General features: G+C 45.4%; 1 protein-coding gene across 4 annotated transcripts in view; it reads left to right on the top strand.

Moving 5' to 3' along the window:
- Positions 1–1,199: 1,199 nt before the first annotated feature.
- LOC126357561 (golgin subfamily A member 6-like protein 22) overlaps positions 1,200–21,417 on the top strand; it is a 321,544-nt gene continuing 301,326 nt past the window's right edge. For 2 of the 4 annotated variants that reach the window (XM_050007470.1, XM_050007468.1), the window contains exon 1: positions 1,202–1,478. In XM_050007470.1, coding sequence (XP_049863427.1) covers positions 1,270–1,478 — 209 coding nt within the window. In that variant the 5' untranslated portion in view covers positions 1,202–1,269. Of the gene's footprint in view, positions 1,479–21,417 lie in introns of all 4 variants that reach the window. The other 2 variants (XM_050007472.1, XM_050007473.1) reach the window with 2 other exon arrangements.

The raw sequence follows: 21,417 nt of genomic DNA, 5'->3' as shown, positions 1-21,417 counted from the left end.
GATGTAGCATTCTCATCACCGACGTTTTTGAGATTCCCGATACTCGCGCAGTTTGTCTGCTACTGATGAGCGGATTAGCCGCGACAGCAGCTAAAACACCTACTTGGGCATCATCACATGTTGCAGGTCGTGGTTGACGTTTCACATGTGGCTGAACCCTTCCTGTTTCCTTAAATAACGTAACTATCCGGCGAACGGTCCGAACACTTGGAAGATATCGTCCAGGATACCAAGCAGCATACATAGCACACGCCCGTTGGGCATTTTGATCACAATAACCATACATCAACTCGATATCGACCTTTTCCGCAATTGGTAAACGGTCCATTTTAACACAGGAAATTTATCACGAAGCGAATACCGTCCGCACTATTACAGCGCCATCACAAAGCGAAAAAAAGTGGTTCAACTAAAACATTCATTTTTCTTTACGTACTACACGAATATGTAATAAAAAATGGGGGTTCCTATTTTAAAAAACGCAGTTGATATCCGTTTGACCTGTGGCAGCGCCATCTAGCGGACAACCATAGCGCCAATTGGTTTCCCCCTTCAAGCTAGACGAGTTTCGATCTCTGTAGTTTTTTCGTTTGATGCTTATTTCGTGAGATATTTCCTCCGGTCACTATCAATGGACCACGCTGTATTTCTGTCTAGATGTCAGTAGAGGTCTTCATTATGTCTGATTCTCGACGCACACCTTCTTTGATGGAGGTCCTTCATTTTTCTCAGATTCTTTCTGTCGTTTAGGCCACGTTCCATGACTTGTCCTCCTATAAAAATTTTCATGAATTCTGAGACAAACAGTACTGAAGCTCTATTTATGGTCTTGTGTTGTGGGAGGTCTAAGTTGAGAGTATTCGGTCTCTAAATATTATTATAGCGATGGTAAGCTCTGTCCAGTTTGGTGCACCTATTTTTCGTGCTCAGGTCCTCATTAATTTTTGGGCTGGACGACGTTCATAAAACAGGGGTGGAGGGGGTGCAATAGACACGCACGTAGCTCTGCCGGTGTTTGCAATAAGTTGCGATGTAGCGAATGGAAGACGCATAAATGTCAGCCGGGAGGAAGTGGGGGATGAAGGGGCAGAGCGCGCGCCCGTCGCCGCTGTTGCCGCCGCCGCCGTGCCAGCGGCCAGGTTTATTTAGTGCTGCAAGCAGCCGGCGGATCGGCGCCGCCAATAATAGCGTAGCAGAAGCAAGTGGCCGCCCCGTGGCGTGCTATCGCGCGGGTCAGCTCAGCTGCGACACTCGACGCCTCCCGAGAAGATGGACAGTGGCGACGAAGACAGCGTCCTCGAGGGCAGCGTGGGCAGCGGCAGTTGCAGCGGCAGCGGCAGCGGCAGCGGCAGCGGCGATGGCGACGCAGACAGCGACGCCGTGCAGCAGGCCTGCGCCGCCTGCCCGCAGGACATCCTCGACTGCATGGAGAGCGCCGGCTGCGGCGAGCCGCCCCTCGCCGCCTTCTTCACTTACTGGTCAGTGCGGCACCGTCCCCCACTAGCCAAGTGCAAAATCTGATACGCAGTTAAACTTTCGTTCCTTTAACGGTGACTTCTACTATTCTTCAGCAAATGATCATTTTATCGACTCCTAATCAAATAGCCGAATGGTAGACAGTGAGACCTCTAGTAGTATAACGATGTGTAGTGTCATTCTTAAAATACTGCTAGCGTATCTGACAAGTCTTACTTCTAACCTTCGTGGAAGTCTGGTAGACAGTGCAGCTTGCAACTGTATAATGTGACTCGTGTCATCCTGAAATTATTGCTAACATATCATCACTACTAGCCGCTCCCCTCTCCCCCTGAAAAGTGTGGTAGACAGTGCAAGTTCATTGCGTAATGCGATTAGAGTCAGTCTTCAGTTACTCCTAGCGTATCTGGTAAGTCCCGCTACTAGCTCTCTGTGGAAAGTCTAGTAGGCGATGCAACTTCCAGCTGTATAATGTGACTAATGTCATTCTGCAGTTACAGCTAACATATCTGACAAGTTCTATTGTAAGTTCCCTGTGGAAGTCTGATAGACGGTGCAATTTCTAGTTCAACATCTACATCTAAGTCTACATCCATGCTCCGAAAGCCAAGTTCTCCCTTCTATTCCAGTCTCGTATTGTTCGCGGAAAGAAAGATTGTCGGTATGCCTCTGTGTGGGCTCTAATCTCTCTGATTTTATCCTCATGGCCTCGTCGCGAGGTAATACGTAGGAGGGAGCAATATACAGCTTGACTTCTCGGTGAAGGTATGTTCTCGAAAGTTCAATAAAAGCCCGTACCGAGCTACAGAGCGTCTCTCTTGCAGAGTCTTCTACTGAAGTTTATCTATCATCTGCGTAATGCTTTCGAGATTACTAAATGATCCTGTAACGAAGCGCGCTGCTCTCCGTTGGATCTTCTCTATCTCTTCCATCAACCCTATCTGATACGGATCCCACACAGGTGAGTAGTATTCAAGCAGTGGGCGAACAAGTGTACTGTAACCTACTTCCTTTGTTTTCGGACTGCATTTCCTTAGGATTCTTCCAATGAATCTCAGTCTGGCGTAGGCTTTACTGACCATTAATTTTATATGGTCATTCCATTTTAAATCACTCCTAATGCCTATTCCCAGATAATTTATGGAATTAACTGCTTCCAGTTGCTGACCTGCTGTATTGTAGCTAAATGATAAAGGATCTTTCTTTCTATGTATTCGCAGCACATTACACTTGTCTACATTGAGATTCAATCGCCATACCCTGCACCATGCGTCAATTCGTTGCAGATCCTCCTGCATTTCAGTACGATTTTCCGTTGTTACAACCTCGCGATATACTATAGCATCATCCGCAAAACGCCTCAGTGAATTTCCGATGTTATCCACAAGGTCATTTATATATATTTTGAATAGCAACGGTCCTACGACACTCCCCTGCGGCACAACCTGAAATCACTCTTACTTCGGAAGACTTCTCTCCATTGAGAATGAGTTGTGTGATTTGACTTGTATCATTCTGAAATTAATGCTAGCGTATCTGACAAGTCTCACTAATGGCCCCTGCGGGAAGTCCGGTAGACAGTGGCAAACGGTGCAACATCCAGTTGTATAATCTGACTCGTGACGTTCTACAATTCCTACTGTCAAGTCACACTGACAGCTCACCATGGAAAGCCTGACAGACATTGCAATTTTCACTATATAATGTGATTCGTACCGCAATTTTCACTATATAATGTGATTCGTACCATTCTGCAATTACTGATAATATATCTGACAAGTCCCACTACCAGGTCCCCCCCCCCCCCTCTCCCCACCCTCCCACTGCTGCCAATATTGTGATCACATACCATGATTGTTCATGCGATGTGCAATTAGGAAAGTTTTCGACCTGGTACCAATCAATAACGATTTGTTTTTGTTATTCTGATGAACAATAACATGAGCCTAGCGTCAACGTGATCTGTCAAATAGTTTTGCTTATAGTACTTTTAAAGCAGTCACATCAAGTGTGATTTGCTTAATTTGACAAATGTAATTCCGCTATTAGATTCTTTACTTTGGCCTATGTAGCATCCTATAGTTTTAAGAACTAACGATAGAGAGAGTGAATTCAACCATAACTTTATTTCACTCCTTTATGAACCACTAGAAGGACGTTATAACACTGTGAACAGAGATGAATGTATCGAGGTAGTGCATAATACGGCGTAGGACAGTCGGTGATTAAAGATGTATGAAACAGATGACGTCAAATATATGTCAGAAATGTTTGTTACAAATAATTATGTGAAAGATTTCAGTAATAGAGGTGTCACCTTTGGTGAATACTGAACAACAGCAAACGAGAGAAACAGTTTCTGAAAATCTGGACCATATGTACTATGAACCCAAGGGATACAGTGCGTCAGTTCGTTGCTGTGGTTAGTACGCGGTTCTTCTGCATCACGCCAGAAATGAAACGGTGACCTAAGTAGTAGGCTGTGCATCGAAGAAAGTGTGAAGTCGTGTTCTTCATAACAGGAACGTTATGGCCAATGTTTTCTGGGATGTAAAACGGATTTTCATAAGGAGTATCTCGTACAACGTAAAACAATAGTCGGTCATATCCTCTGCGGCAACGAGATGAAATCTCCAAAAGAGCTCTCATCTCGTGGTCGTGCGGTAGCGTTATCACTTACCACGCCTGGGTTCCCGGGTTCGATTCCCGGCGGCGTCAGGGATTTTCTCTGCCTCGTGATGGCTGGGTGTTATGTGATGTCCTTAGGTTAGGTTTAAGTAGTTCTAAGTTCTAGGGGACTGATGACCATCGATGTTAAGTCCCATAGTGCTCAGAGCCACTTGAACCATTTGAGCCATCTACAAAAGAAGAGATCAGAACGAGAGAAAAACATCTTCCATCAGGATATGGCCGTTATGGTTCGTTATGAAAATGAAGTAGAGGGTGAAGCACGGAGTAAGCAAAAGACGACGACAAATGTCCTCATACCACAAGGTACTGCAGAACGGTTTTAATCCAGGACATTGACTAACAGTCATGTGATCTTTAACTGTATTCCACTTGCTTTTCGTCCCGTCTCTGGAGTAGGTAACTCATTTGAACCATATTCCTTCAAGTCAAGCGTCGAAGCACTAGTCGGTTTTAGAGGTGGCTCCAGCGTACCATATTTCACCACCTGCAGGCGAACTAAAGTGTTAAAATATTTAACATGACGTTACGGAGAATTAAGCTGGCCGAAGTACCGTGAACGACTAAACTGCATTGGCGATGTCATAAGTGGGTCAGTACTGTACAAACGAAATCCGTCCGTCCAAGCGAGAGAAACACATCGATTAAACAAATGGATGAAACTTGCTTAGCCTCTGAGCCGAAGTTTTGTCCACGCTCCACGAGGGTTATAATGTTACTAACGGGTACTCAATACAAATATCTAGTATTATCGGAAAATTTAATTTTTGGACTACTATTCGCTAAAAATATTTATGATCATTTGAATTGTACGTAGAATGTTTGGTATACTATCTATGAATAGAAGGTTTATGATACGGATACTTAAAATACAAAGTCAACTTCTGCCCTTGAGAGCAGGGTTTTCTTGTCAATATCTAGAGGACTTAAAAATTACATCATCTGATTACAGAGTATGTTAGCTTTGTTTCCAGGGTTTTGCAAGTATGTGCTTGTTGTACAAAAAAATTAGGGCTCCCATTTAACTTTCGATAAACCTTCTGCTACAGTTTCGTGTGAACTATGCTATCCTGTAGCAAGGATCTTTGAATTTTATGGATTTATGTTGCAGTATCTACTTGATAAGGACAACATACAGTTTTTTTTAGTAAGAAACGAACGAATGCAGACGTGTGTGGACTTTAATGGGTTCTACTTCCCACGAGACCACGACGCTGGAGCAATAGAATTGGCCCCAATTGACTTGGAAGTGATTTACTTTCCAATAGTATTGCATTTTCGCAGAACCCTGATTTTACGTGGTTGTCCCTTTGTACTTGATTTGTTATTATTGCCTCTAAGTACTTATATGATTTGGTGTGCTCAGTAATATCGCTATTAATTCTGTAATCATGCAGCATAGGGTCTTTCTCTTCTTGTCATAGCCATTATTTTACATTCCCCATCTACAGAGAGCTCCCGTTGGCTATACAAAATGGAATAGTTCAATGTTATTCTAACGAATGTCATAAAACTGTGCAATACCAATACGATTGCGCCAAAACAGTGAACAGAGACGGCTTTTATAGCTTAAGTCATGAAGCGATGAATTAAGGGGTTGCCATGCGTTCATCTTTGCTTGGTTACAATCTTTGGAATCAGATGTGCAGTGGAAATTGGGCTTACAATCCTAAAAAATAATTAAGTTTTGTGAAATTAGGCAACACAACAAGTAGAAATTTTGTCTAAGTCATCGTGCATCCTCCTGCAGTCGCTCAGCAACGACACTTCCCTGTACGCTAGAGAAACCCGAGGCAAATTGTTGCTCACTCTACGCGTCAGATCGTTTGTTATTATAGAAAACAAGTGCGGTTCTATTATGCCTTCGTAGAGAGCTTCTGACGATATTCTTGCCTCTAATAAGAACTCGCCGTCCAGTACAACATATTGGTTTCCTGTCACATTAGTGTGACCACCTGTTAAAAGCTTGCATAACCACCGTTTGCAACGCGAGCGCCCAGGACGAGAGCCAGTGACGTTCTGGAAGCTTCCGACAGTGACGTAACAGCCATGCCGACTCCAGTTCCGTGGCTAGCTGCGCTAGGTTTCTCGCTTGAGGACCCACGGCGCAAACAGCCCGATCCAGGTGGTCCCACAGATATCCGATTCGATGTAAATGCGGGGAGTTTGGTCGCTAAGGGAGCACGGCAAACTCATTGTGGTGCTCGTCGAACCACGCACGCAAACTACGAACTGTGTGAGATACTGCATTGTCCTGCTGGTAGATGCCATCATACCGAGAGGAAAAAATGTAGAGACGGACATGGTCCCCAAGGATATGTGCATACTTGTGTTGATCCATTGTGACTTCCAGAATGACGACATCATCCAGGGAATGCAACGAAAACACTCCGCAGACAATAACGCTTCCTCGATTGTTGCAGGGCGTTTTTCTTCAGACGTTTCACGCCGTACAATCTGTGAGGTTGAGCAAAACGTATGAATCATCTGAAAATGACATCTGTAGCCACTCGTCGGACGTCAGGTTAAGGTACTGGCCTGCCAATTCCAGTCTTCGTCGCCGATGGACAACAGACAGCATGGGTGCACGAACCAGGCGCCTGATGCAGGGGCCTTACGTAGCAACGCTCGCTGAACAGTCGTTAAGGAGTCACTGTTGGTAGTCCCTTAGGTCATCTGGGTGGTCTGTTGCTCAGCAGTTGCGCGTTTATTTACCCGCACAGGTCTCCGCAGCCCCCGTTGATCCCTGTCATCTATGGCCCGTGGCGCACAAGGTAGCCTCAGCGCCGGCTTTGGGTAGCGCCACTTTGCGTTGCACGGTGTACTTTAAGCATGGCGGCACGCGAACGGTTTCCGAAACGCTTCCACCTTTACCCCAAAAACGAATCATCATGTCCTTGTGGACGTCAGATAAATCGATTCGTTTCCGCATTACGACTGCGACTGCACATCTTCCCCCCCCCCCCTCCCCCACTCCCCCCGCGCGCGACACACTTTATATACCCTGCACTGCTAGTGCTGCCGCCTGCCGTCTGTGAGTGGTTTCTTATCACACTTCGACGTCGAACATAGGTGGTGGTCACATTAATGTACCTGGACCATGTGTTACTTGGCATAAAATAAAATGTTTTAGCAAGAGCCTGGAGTTGAATGAATTAAAACAAAGTGGGAATATCGAAAAAAAATTCTGCCAACTTAGCAATACAGTCAAAATATGTCAACTCAGTGGCAGCGGACGAACAGTTTACTACAAACGTGTTGCTGATCACGACATGAAGGGCCAGAGGACAGAGCGCATGCGCAGCACCACGGAAAAAGGCATGGAAATATGATTTGAGTAGCTGCACGAATAAATACAGACGTGTGTGGACTGTAATAGGTTCTACTTCCCATGTGGCCACCACATTTTTACCATTTGGTAAAACCAGGAATTTGCTTCCGCTATCTGGTTGCTTTTGTGTCAGCCTCGTACTCGACGTTGCCCAGAATTACATATTAACACGTCCGTAGCAAACTTCACGTCCACTGCCGAAGGATAGATGATGTTATGTAAGGACACAGTTCAGTACCGAAAACCCCAGTCGGGTAGTCACATGCCACCTCAAATAAGCTCACTCGCCAAAAAGTCAGTCACTCCCTTAAAAGATCACACCGCTCTAGAGAGCAGTCGAAGGTTTAGGGCAGCTAACAGGTGGTTATGTGATCCTACAGCGCTGATGTAAGTCACTGTAGTAAACTAGTGTATATGGACCAGTCGGCTGTATGGAAACAGCCCGTTCATACATGTCGAGGAATAGGGGTGACACAATGTTAGAAAGAAGCGCCATGTTGGACGTTCCCGTGACCGACTTGTGGAGGAAATTGCCCGATTTCATAATATAGTGCCGACTATCCAATGCGGCTACAAGGGATTATGTACTACTCGCAACAATGTAATGCGGCTAAGGAACAGATGCCATACAAGGTGTTGTGGTTGGCAGGAGAGCCAACACCATATTGCTAAAGGAGGCCGAAATGCACGCGTCTCAGCTCACACAGGCTGGCGTGAGGTCTGGAACATGACAAGGGAATTAGAATTGAGAAAAACGGACGTAGCTGGTGGAATACTTAACTTTGATCCATTAATGACGAACGTCGCTCTTGACAATACATGGTTTACAATATCAATAGTACTGATAATGGCGCATTGATAGGTCGTAACAAATAACGTAGCTGAAGGCTATGTTAACTATCGTCTCGGCAAATGAGAGCGTAATTTGTCAGTGAACCATCGCTAGCAAAGTTGGCTGTACAACTGGGCTGAGCGCTAGGAAGTCTCTCTAGAGCTGCCGTGTGGCGGCGCTCGGTCTGCAATCACTGATAATGGCGACATGCGGGTCCGACGTATACTACCGGACCGCGGCCGATTTAAAGGCTACCACCTAGCAAGTGTGGTGTCTGGCGGTGACACCACATTCCTCCCCCGCAAATCGGCGTACGGTTGTGGTATAAGGCTTCCGCCCACCGTGGGGAGACCCCATGTTGCGTATGCGACGAGTTGGGGAGCCTAACAACAGGCGAGGCTGTGCCACCCGCACCCTGCCATTCGGACCGCGGGGAGCTAGGAAACGCCTGAAAACCTGCTTCAGGGTGCACGCCAACATGCGGTGTATGCGCCCGTAGAGAGGCAGGAGGGGCCGAAGGGTCGACCTCCATCGGGCCGGGGCACCCGACGGGCGAAGACGACATATGGTCCGGAGCGGGCAAGAGTTCCATGTCGGAGGACAACTGGTCACGGGAAGCGATCGGCGGCGCGTGACCCAGGGAGGCGCCCGGCGGTTGCAGCGACGCGTCCACTGCGGGCGTCGCCGGCGGGAGAACAGGCGGCGGCGGCGGCGGCGGCGGCGGCGCGTCGCCATTGGGCAAAATGGAAGGCAGCGTCGGGAACACCTGGGGCTGGGGCGAGCCAGCAGATGGGTCCCCAGGGCGCTGACCGGACGGCACCGTCGCTGAAAGCAGACGGCGAACGGCAGATCCCGTGCGACGACAGAGGCGCAGCTGATTGAGATGCCGACGCACCTCACCAGAGGCCCCCAAACCAGACACATAGCGCGTCCGAGGCATCGAAGAATGCGCCCTGCGATCCAACACCGTGAACCTCGGTAGTGGCGATAGTAAACAACGTCGCCTGGAGCAAAAGCAGGTGTCTGCCGCTGCACAGGAACCTGAAGCGGCGGATGTAGCAAAGACATCAAGGTTCGATAATGACGACCATGTAGCAACTCAGCCGGCGAGCGACCATCTCGGAGCTGAGAGCGATACGAGGACAAAAAGAGCATTAACGCGTCCTCCCGAGAATGCGACTCTCGCAACTTCAACATCTGTGACTTGAAAGTCCTGACCAATCGTTCAGCGGCACCGTTTGACTGTAGCGAAAACGCCGCGGACGTCAGATGTTGAATACCATTGGCCTTGCAGAATGACTGAAATTCTGCGGACATGAATTGTGGGCCATTGTCGGAAACAATAGTCTGTGGAAGACCTTCAATGCAAAAGATAGCGGATAACGCTTGGATGGTGGCAGATGACGTCGTGGAAGACATCCGGACAACAAAAGGAAAATGACTGGATGAACCTACCACAACCAACCATCGAGCATTCCAGAATGGACCAGCAAAATCGATGTGTAAGCGTTGCCAAGGGGAAGTGGCTTTTGGCTATTCAAAGAATTTCCGCGGTGGTGCTGATTGCTGTTCGGCACACACCATGCAAGAAGAGCACATATTCGTAATCGCGCTCTGAAAATTTTCGGTTACACGTTTACTTTCAGTTCCAAATGTGCTTTATAGTTCTTAGCGCAACCAAGGCCTGGTGCAAAAATGTCTGCAAATTCATCACATAGACGAGAAACAATGTCTGAAGGCACCGTCTGGTTCACTGATAGGACCTGATGTACTATAGACAAGCTAAACAACTGAAATAAATCGAAACCAAACAAGTTCACTGCAGAAGAAGAACGAAGGACGTAAGATGACACAAGTTTTGTTTATCCTTTGTATGTTGCAAGAAGGCTGCACTGTCATAACACAGGGATATTGTGACCTGAATAACTACTTAACTTAACATTTGCGGCACGCAACGGAGGTGTGCCCAGCAACTTGTAAGTGTCTTGATTGATCAGTGAAACTGCAGCTCCGGTATCGAGCTGGAATGGTATCACTTTGCCGTTAATGTCCAAGACTACAAAAAGTTTATTGTCCTGTTGACGACAATACCGACTGTCTCGTGCAACGTGAACTGACACTGGTACATTATCACTTGCGACTTGACGGGAGTTCCGGCGATGTCGACGCACACTATTTTTGGGACGAACACAGTCACTGTTAGAGAGAGTGGCACTGCGCGGAGTGGAATGAACTACATGAATTTCCATGGGCGAAGTTTCGCGAGAGTGAGTATCCTTGGTTCGATTCCGATTCCGGCGCGAAGCAAAGGGCCTGGAACGATTTTGAGCTTCCGATCTGAGCTTTTTCTGGCAAACACTCTGAACATGTCCTTTTTTATTACAATAAAAGCAAATAGCTTGGCGTGACGGGCAATTCTCACGCGAATGTTTAGTAGCACACCGCGGGCATGATTTGATCACTGCATTTGTGTGCTGGCGCGGCACACGTGGCTGAGAGCCTGGCGGCAGCGGCGCGGCCGGGCGCGAGGGCTGTTTACTGCTCCGTGCAGCTAGCCCGGCGGGCCGGTTAACCTGACACACTGCTGACGAAGTTTCAAAAGATTCCTGAGCAAAGTCAAGTGTGTCCTGCGGATCCAATATGTCCATCACTTGTTGAAGAGAGGGATTTACTAGTTTCAAAATCTGTTCCCTTATACGAACATCAGAAACGTTCTGTGCAATTGCATCACGTACCATAGTATCTGAATAAGGGAGTCCACATTGACACTTGAAAGCACAATCCCTAGTAAGGCCTTGCAAGGTTGCAACCCACTCACGATTAGTCTGACCTGCCGTACGTTTTGTACGAAAGAAGCTATACCGTTTGGCAACTACATTGACTGATTCCTTGAAATATGCATCTAATGCAGACAAAATTTCTTCGTAGGACAGAGTTGCTACGTCGCGTCGGGGAAATAATTTGACTGTCACACGGTACGTGGTCACCCCTACTGAAGAAAGGAGAAAAGGCTGCCGCTCGTTACATTGAATTCTGTAGGCGGCGAGATGGAATCCAAATTGGCGTGACCACTCCGTCCAGCTTACCAGTGCAGCATCAAAAGGTCGAAAAGTGGGTGCAACAGCGTGTTGTAGCTGCGTTAGCGGTGAAGCGGCTGCTGCCGCATCGTTTTGCATTGCACGTTGACCCTGGACGAGCTGTCCAAGGGCATCCAGTAAGGCCTGTGTCTGTTGATTCTGTAAGCGACAAAATTCAGACAGTACATCTGGAGATTGGTTCAAATGGCTCTGAGTACTATGGGACTCAACTGCTGTGGTCATCAGTCCCCTAGAACTTAGAACTACTTAAACCTAACTAACCTAAGGACATCACACACATCCATGCCCGAGGCAGGATTCGAACCTGCTACCGTAGCAGTCGCACGGTTCCGGACTTCGCGCCTAGAACCGCGAGACCACCGCGGCCGGCATCTGGAGATTGTGGCGAAGCCATTACACCAGCAAATCAGGGCAATTTAGATAAAAACACTTTTACTCTCGTCGCCAGTGTTGTGGTTGGCAGGAGAGCCGACACCGTATTGCTAAAGGAGGCCGAAATGCACGCGTCTCAGCTCACACAGGCTGGCGTGAGGTCTGGAACATGACAAGGGAATTAGAATTGAGAAAAAACGGACGTAGCTGGTGGAATACTTAACTTTAATCCATTAATGACGAACGTCGCTCTTGACAATACATGGTTTACAATATCAATAGTACTGATAATGGCGCATTGCTAGGTCGTAACAAATAACGTAGCTGAAGGCTATGTTAACTATCGTCTCGGCAAATGAGAGCGTAATTTGTCAGTGAACCATCGCTAGCAAAGTCGGCTGTACAACTGGGCTGAGCGCTAGGAAGTCTCTCTAGACCTGCCATGTGGCGGCGCTCGGTCTGCAATCACTGATAATGGCGACACGCGGGTCCGATGTATACTACCGGACCGCGGCCGATTTAAAGGCTACCACCTAGCAAGTGTGGTGCCTGGCGGTGACACCACACAAGGGGCGTTCATTAAGTACCACAACAATTTTTTTTTCTCTGCCAATTCCGTTGGGAAAAATGCGGAATTTGTTGTGGGACTTGGGGAATATTCTCGCTTCAGCCCGTATAATTTCATGAAGTTCCGGTAGTTGGTGACGCCTTAAGTAGCCTTCAAAATAGCGTCTTTAACGGAGAGTTTATTTTGCAGTAAAATAAAAGCATCGCTGATTTTCATAGTAGCTTGCATAATGTCTACAGAGAGCTGGCAATGAAGAAATGCACGGTGACTCCTTGGAAAGGTGCCTGTCATCAACGCAAAAAGCTCGAGCAAACCTGTTCGATCTCCTAATCTTCGTTGATCCATTATGTTAATGCTCAATCTCCGGCGTGCCGGCCGGCCACACACAGCTGTGACACCTGCATTGTTGGAACGAGCGGACACTCTCATCCGAGGTGATCGACGGATAACAATCAAACATCTCGCTGCACAACTGAACTCAAAGGTGTATGCTCGCTGGGTTCCTCGCCACCTAACAGAAAACTATAAAAAGCGAGAAGGGCTCTCTGTGCGAAATTTTTTGCTACGAGCCTGATCGTGACCATTTTTTACGGAATATCACAAAATTTCATTGGACTCTTGTTCCTCATCCATCGTACTGATTGGCTCTCGCACCTTCCGACTTCCATCTGTTTGGCCCAATAAAGAATGCATTTAGCGGGAAGCAGTACATTGTTGACGAGGATGTTATTAATGCAGCCGGCCGTTGTGGACGAGCGGTTCTAGGCGCTTCAGTCTGTAACAGCGCTACCGCTACGGTCGCAGGTTCCAATCCTGCCCCGGACATGGATGTGTGTGATGTCCTTAGGTTAGTTAGGTTTAATTAGTTCTAAGTTCTAGGCGACTGATGACCTGAGAAGTTAAATCGCATAGTGCTCAGAGCCATTTGAACCTTATTGTTTTCAGTGTTTCCCATATTCTCGTTTCTTGACAATTCTGCGAAGAACTTCTTCATTCTTACCTTAGTCAGTCCAACTAATTTTTAACATTATTCTGTAGCACTGCATCTCGAATGCTTCTATTCTTTTCTGGTTTTCCCATAGTCCGTGATTAACTAGCACACAATTCTGTGCTCCAAATGTACATTCTCACAAATATCTTCCTCAAATTAACGTCTGGTATTAGTAGACTTCTTTTGGCGAGGAATGCCCATTTTGCATTTGCTCGTCCACTTTTTATGTCCTTGTTTCGACTGTCATGTTTTATTTTGATTGCAAGGTACCAAACTTCCTTAACGTCGTTTACTTTGTGATCACCAATTTCGATCTTAAGTTTCTCGCTACTCTCATTTCTGTACTCCCCATTACTTCCCTCTTTCTATGATTTAGTCTCAATCTGTATTCTGTACTCGTTAGACTGTTAATGCCTTTCAACAGATCCTGTAATTCTTCTTCACTCTCATTGAGAATAGCAATGTCACCAATGAATCTTATCATCGATATCGTTTCACGCTATATTTTAATCCCGCTCTTGAACCTTTCTTTATTTCTGTCATTGGTTCTTCGATTGGTTCTAGAATGAACAGTAGGGGCAAAAGACTGTATTCCTGCCTTCACCCTTTTTACATCGAGTACTTCGTTCTTCGTCTGCTAGTTTTATTGTTGCCTTTTGGTTCTTGTGCATATTGTACATAATCTGTCTTTCTCCATAGCTTACTCCTATCTTTTTAGAATTTTGAACTTGTAGCACCTTTTACATTTTCGAACGCTTTTTACAGGTATACAAATCCTGTGAATGTGTCTTGATTTTTCTTCAGTTTTGCTTCCATTATCAACCGCAGCATCGCAACAGCCTCACTGGTGGCTTTACCTTTCCTAAAGCCAAACTGGTCATCTAAAGGATCCTCAATTTTCTTTTCCATTTTCCTGTGTATTATTCTTATCAGCAACGTGGGTGCATGAACTGTTAAGCTTATTGTATCATAATTCTCTCACTTGTCGGCTTTTCCAATCTTGAGAATTGTGAGGATGACGTTTCACCAACAATGTGGTGGTATATCGCCAGTCTCACACCTTCTGAACACCAATGTCATTAATCATTTTGTTGCCACTTCCCAAGTGATTTTAGAAATTCCAATAGAATGTGATCTACCCCTTCTGTCTTATTTGATCTTAAGTCCGCCAAAGCTCTTTTAAATTCTGACTCTAGGACTGGAGCCCCTATCTCTCCCATGCGTATTCCAGTTTCTTCTTCTACCACGTCATCGAACTGTTCCTCTCCCTCACAGAGGCCTTCAGTGTACTCTTTCCACCAAACCGCTCTCTACTCTGCATTTAATAATACAATTCCCATGTTACCGCCCTTGATTTTCATTCCACTGTAGGTTGTTTTGACTCTTCTATTCGCTGAATCAGTCATTCCGATGTTTTTTTTTTTTTTATTTCTTCACATTTTTCCGGCACCCATTTCACCTTGGCTTCCCTGCAGTTCTTATTTATTTATTTCTTAGTGATTTATTTTTCTGTGTTCTCGACTATCTCTGAACATTTTGGTACTTTCTTTACACGTCGATCAGTTGAAGTATTTCTTCTATTACCCAAGATTTCTTCGTTCCTAAGAGTTCTTCGTTCCTAAAATCTATTTTTGTCTTTCCAACTTCCGTGATTGCTCCTTTTAGAGATGTGCATACCTATTCAACTGAGCTGCCTGCTGTATTATTCCTTACTGCAGTGTCTATATCATCCGCTCCCAGGTGAAAAGTAGCATTGAACATCTGCACAGTTTGTTAGGTCCACGGAAATCAGTCATCAGTGAGTGGATACGCCAGGGTATGACCTACTTCGCAGAATTGAGATCAAGGCCAGAGGCGATGTTAGAAGATGGCATTAGCGTCATATCTCCTGGTGCCAGTTTTGTTTGCTCGGCTTCTTTAGTTCCAAAGTACTGGAAGGAAACAGTCTCAATTCTTTTGTGCCAGTGTCGCATAGTTTTTAAAAGTATCGGACACTGCTGACGAATTCATTGTGCCAGGGCGTGTATACAACTGACGTTGTGCCACGAATGGGAAGAGTGGTGTTCACATCTCCGTTCTGCCAATGTCCGGTTTTCCGTACTTTCAATGAAAAGATTGAAGTGAATGGTGGGATCGTTGTGTTGGCAAGGTAGCAAGGTATTTTCTTTCCTCAGAGTTTTGGTATCTGAGCTTGAGCTCCACCTCTAATGACCGAACTGCTGACGTTAGCCAACGGCCTCGGTTCTTTAAATACATCGGTTCCCGTCAGGTCACCGAAGGGAAGCAACGTTGGGCGTGGCCAGTACTTGGATGGGTAACCGCCTAGGTACGCCATGCGCTGTTGGCCGCTTTCCGTTTCCTTTCCGGCAACGCGGAGAAGGGGTGATGACGTGAAGTTCACGTTCATTTTCCGTCACTTTCCTGGATTATTATACAGCCATTCCATGGTATGTCTTGTACGAGGGCATGTGACCGCAGTGTTGACTGTGATCCATCTGTTGGATGGGGTCATTAAGCTCGACAGGCTTGTAGATGCTATTCGAGGGGGGCAGCAGGCTACGTGCTGGCACCGGATGTTACACTCACCCTTTTCTCAACGTACGCCACAAGCACGACACCACACTAAAAGAACTGCCATACTGTTATCTAAACTAGTCAGATACATTTAACATTTGATTTCCACTCTTGAAGAGGGAAAGATGCCAGTGTGCGCAAACGACAGGAAAAACCTTTCCAATTAGACGGGGGATGCTTGTAGCATCCGAGCCAACCATGCCATTATACTTTGCTTTCTATTATTGACAACACTACGAACTATAATCTTCCTTCTTTTAATTTCTGTGTCGTTTCGGTGCTGAATGGACCTCCCATTTCACGCCAAAAACTAAACAACAATGAAAGCTGTAGGTGGAAACTAGTTCCTACACGAAAAATGGGTAAGGCGTTTTCAAGTGGCAAAAAACTTATGTCCAATTTTCTCTAGGTTGCCGAAGGGTTTCTTCTGATTACTTCGCAAAAATAAGGAATGTAACTGTCGAATACTACACATCTTTCAGGCACAAATGAATTAAAAAATACAAGAGCTTACGATTGCAAACGACAAGAAAGCATAATACATTTGCCCAAAAGGTTGGCTAAAATGGTTCAAATGGCTCTGAGCACTATGGGACTTAACATCTGAGGTCTTCAGTCCCCTAGAACTTATAACTACTTAAACATAACTAACCTAAGAACATCACACACATCCATGCCCGAGGCAGTATTCGAACCTGCGACCGTAGCGGTCGCGCGGTTCCAGACTGAAGCGCCTAGAACTGCTCGGTCACAGCGGCCGGCCCGAAAAGGTTGACTTAGCAGTGGGGAAACCAAGGTATTGCTGGCTTTTTCCCCAGGTCTCCCCCCCCCTCCCCCTCCTTAATTGCACCAGTTCGAACATCTTAATAAATTTGTGTTTGAGAAAAGATTTGAGTGCGATGTCGAGACCGTGGCCGTCGCAGGTGTGCTGCATTGTTTAGCGAGTTTAGCAGCGGGCAGCAGGGGACAGCGAGCGGCCGCCGGACTGACCCTTTAAGAGGGCGGAATGTTGGCAGCCGACCGTGCACCGCGCCTCCTCTGCCAAGCCGACACTGCGAATCCTGAAACCCGAACCCATGTCGTTACGCAAACGGTACTCAAGGCCAGTTTGGAGAAAGGCTGTCTATAGGTCCTCCTCAGTTTTCGCGAAAACACCACCAGTTGTGTTACACGTGATATATTTCAATATGGGGTACATTAATCTTGGCTCTCGTTGACATGTAATAGTATCTCGATCGCACTTCACGAACAACAAAATCACCACGTTCAGATCTGTGGCATGGTGTACATATCAACCACGCGCTAGGTATACTTCTTAAATAAAAAAATGGCAATTTAAAACAGTACTACACAAACAAGTACAACATCAAAATATTAACATTCGAGACATTAGATTCGCAAAGTATTTGTACTGTGTGGAAACCACATGCCAATTGGAACCGAAATGACATGAGGCGCAAAGGGAAACTTGATGGTTGCTTAATGGTGGGGTCCGTCTCAGCGGGCCATGTAGAGGATCCGCATTCTTTCCCGGTTCACTTTTCCTTGGTGGGAGGACTGGACTGGGGTCCACGCAGCCTCGGATGCCAACTGAGGACCTCGATGAAAAAGACCGCTTCAACTGCATTTATTTATGGTCTAATTAGTTTCGTGACGTTATAGCAACATCTTCAGGGGTACATCTGTACACAAACAGTATCAAAATATGTGAAGATCCTGTTTCGGTTAACATGTAGACGAACCATACACAAAACTAAATAGGAAAATTATGTACTCACATTTATTTCGTAATTCATTTCAAACGATAGCCAGCAGATGACCCAGCATTTTTTGTCCCATTGCAATAAAACCGTTTAGTTGTTAACACGTCGGTAGTCCAGTTTAAAATAGGATAGAATGCATGGACCATTATCCCGATACAGGTAATCTACAATAACGATAAAGTGGTAAACCAGATGCAGGTGACAAATAAAACAAATGATTTGTGTAGGTGATGAAAGTTAACTTCATATCGGTAAGGTAATTTAGACAAAATGCTGCTTACGAAACAAACCATCTAGGGCAAAGAAGGAGTGAAGAAAAGCAGACTGCAGGAAACATCATCCTGATACAGGGAATCTAGAATAAGGCTAAAGTCGTAACCAGATAGGCTGCAAAACTACAAAACCAATGAGGAGCAGGTGACAAAACCTACGCTCGCCTGGTAAGGTAAAATAAACCGCATAAAGCAGACCTCTTGACGGTTGAACATTTTTATCACAATGGGACAAACAATGTTGGGTCATTTACAGGTGATCTTTTGAAATAAATGTGAGTACATAATTATCTTACACAGTTTCATGTATGGTTGATCTAAATGTTAACCGAAACAGGTTTTTTATACGTTTTGGGGGTGGCTCTAACGCCGCCAAATAGTTGAATCATATGTAAATATTTAACATACGGCTGAAGCGGTCTTTTTCATCATTGTATAATTCTACGGCTGTGGATGCCCTCAATACAAATTTATCTTCCAGTTGAGGAGCTGCTTGAATGAGAAGTAGAGGTTCCAAAGCTGACAGCGGCCGGAAGAGCGGTGTGTTGACCCCAGGCCCCTTCATATGCATCCAGATGGCGCCATTGACGGTGGTCGGCCCCGATAGGCCTATCTGAGGTTAGAAAGACGGAGCTTACTTTTCCTGCGATCATTTGCCGTTAAAGAGATACCCATTACATGGTCTATTGTTCTAACGGCGCGATATGGACATATATGACTTAACGTTCCAACAAGTTTAGTACACATTCGAGAAAAAAGGTCCCGTTCTGAATATCTGCCAAAGTACTTACGTACTAATAAAACAAATTGCGGTGTTTCCTCAAATGATGACATGCATCAGTAGAATAAATCTCCAAAGCGAACGACATAAATGACCCGAAAATTATCTCGTAAATAATTTACGCATTTGATGCAGTGACGTACGGAAAAGAATAAAATGGTAGAAGAATACTTTTCTAAGTTAATACGTAGCATGCTTCAAGGAAAAGAATATCCTTTAATAGATGTGTGGATGTAGGTAACGCCTGAAAAAGACTTTTAGTAATTTCGCTAAGAGGAATTAATAATATAGTCCCTGGGCGTATGACAAGCGACGCTAAGGTTTCATCAGTGATTATTAATCCTATTTTTCATGTTATCATGTGGACAGCTTGTAATGCGTTACGTGATGATTTCTCGTGTTATTCGTTTTTCGTGACAGGTGGAATTTTTGTAATATGGATTTCATGAATAGTCCACAGATCCGCCTATCTTCGAGTGTTGTTTTGTGTTATATACTAGTATTTCTCTTCTCGCATAAGTGTATTCAATACTAGTGCTTACATGTATGTATCTTGTGCAACGCGATGGGAATAAAAATAAAGATATACTCATTTCGCATTAACTCATTTCACGGAAGTATGGTTAAACGAAAAGTATAATTTTTTCATATTGACTATGTATTTAAAACATTTAACAGTTCTAAAACTTGTGACTGCTGCAAGCAAAATCACCACGCATCTGACATCCGTGTTTTGACGACAATATGTGCACAGAATCATACAAACCAAAATCTATCCACTCGCTACAGTGAATGTACAGGGTGACAAACTTCACTTTTTCAGATGATCCTATAGTGACTTCTGTTGTTAATATCGTAGAACTCGACGCTAAGATTTCGGTTGTGTTTCAACCTTAGAAATCCGTAAGGTGCTTTCGGAGAAAGTACTACATTTAGTACTAACGATTTACCTGTTTTTAACATCAACGCGATCGCTGTCTTACGTGGAAGCTGTTGTTACCATATGGAACGGTGGTGTCCGACAGAAGAGGCACACCAGCTTGACGCAGTTAAGGAACACTAGTTAAAAGTCCAGAATAACTGAGAAAAAGTTTAATTTGAAAGCACTAGCTATCTCACTTGGCTACATGTAGTTGGACCGAAACATCAAATGAAAGCAAAGGACGTAGCATCCGAGAACGGTTCACAAGTTATCTATTGTAACAATTCTGCTCTTGTTTCTGCCACAGCCTTGAAAAATAGTTTAACGACACAAATTACATGGATCTGTTGACAAGAAATTGAAGTACATAGATGTTAAATGATTAATTCGCATGTAAAAAAATTTAGATGAGTTTGATTTTAAGAATCAAAAGTACATAATAAAACTACATTGAAGTGCCAAAGAAACTGGTATAGGTATGCGTATTCAAATACAGAGGTATGTAAACAGGCGGAATAGGTGCTGCTGTAGGCAACGCCTGTATAAGACAAGTGTCTGGCGCCGTTATTAGATCGATTACTGCTACTACAATGGTAGTTCATCGAGTTTTAAGTGAGTCTGAACGTGGTGTTATACTCGGCGAGCACGAGCTATGGGACACAGCATCTCCGAGGTAGCGATGAAGTGTGGACTTTCCCGCGTACCGTGAATATCAGGAATCCGGTAAAACATAAAATCTCCGACATCGCTGCCACCGGAACATGATCGTGCAAAAACGGGACCAACGACGACTGAAGAGAACCGTTCAGGGTGGCAGAAGTGCAACCCATCAATTGCTGAAGATTTCAATGCTAGGCCATCAACAAGTGCCAGCGTACGAACCATTCAACGAAACATCATCGATATAGGCTTTCGGAGGCCAAGGCCCATCGTGTTCCCTTGATGACTGCACGACTCAAAGTTTTACGCGTCGCCTGGGCCCGTCAACACCGACGTTGAACTGTTGATGACTGGAAATACGTCGCCTGGCCGGACGAGTCACGTTTCAAATTGTATCGAGCGGATGGACATGTACTGATATGGAGACAACCTCATGAATCCATGGACCCTGCATGTCAGCAGGGAACTGTTCAAGCTGGTGGGGGCTCTGTAATGGTGTGGCGCGTGTGCAGTTGAAGTGATATGGGACCCTTGATATGTCTAGATACGACTCTGACAAGCATCCTGTCTGATCGCCTTCATCCATTCATATCAATTGTGCATTCCGACAAACTTGTGCAATTTCGGCAGGACAATCCGACACCCCACAATTCCAGAATTGCTACAGAGTGGCTCCAGGGACAATCTTCTGAGTTTAAACACTTCCGCTGCCCACCACACTCCCCAGACATGGACATTACTGAGCATATCAGTGACGCCTTGCAATGTGCTATCCGGAAGAGATCTCCACGACCTTGTAATCTTACGGATTTATGGGCAGCCCTGCAGGATTCATGCTGTCAGTTCCCTCCAGCACTACTTCAGACATTTGTCAAGTCCATGCCACGTCGTGTTGCTGCACTTCTGCGTGCTCGCGGAGGCCCTACTCGATATTTGGAGTGTGTACCAGTTTCTTTAGCTCTACAGTGTAAATACTTTGTAACAGTGACACAGAATGATTTCTCATGGTTTGTGAAAGACTTTTTTTTTGCTTTTTAAAGAAAAGTACCCAGCACTTGACAAACGTGGACGAAACAATACAAATCTACG

Source organism: Schistocerca gregaria, chromosome 1 (assembly GCF_023897955.1).
Source record: "Schistocerca gregaria isolate iqSchGreg1 chromosome 1, iqSchGreg1.2, whole genome shotgun sequence".
Taxonomy (NCBI): Eukaryota; Metazoa; Arthropoda; class Insecta; order Orthoptera; family Acrididae; genus Schistocerca; species Schistocerca gregaria.
Note: the sequence above shows the minus strand (reverse complement) of the source record. Positions and strands in the feature narration are given on the sequence as shown.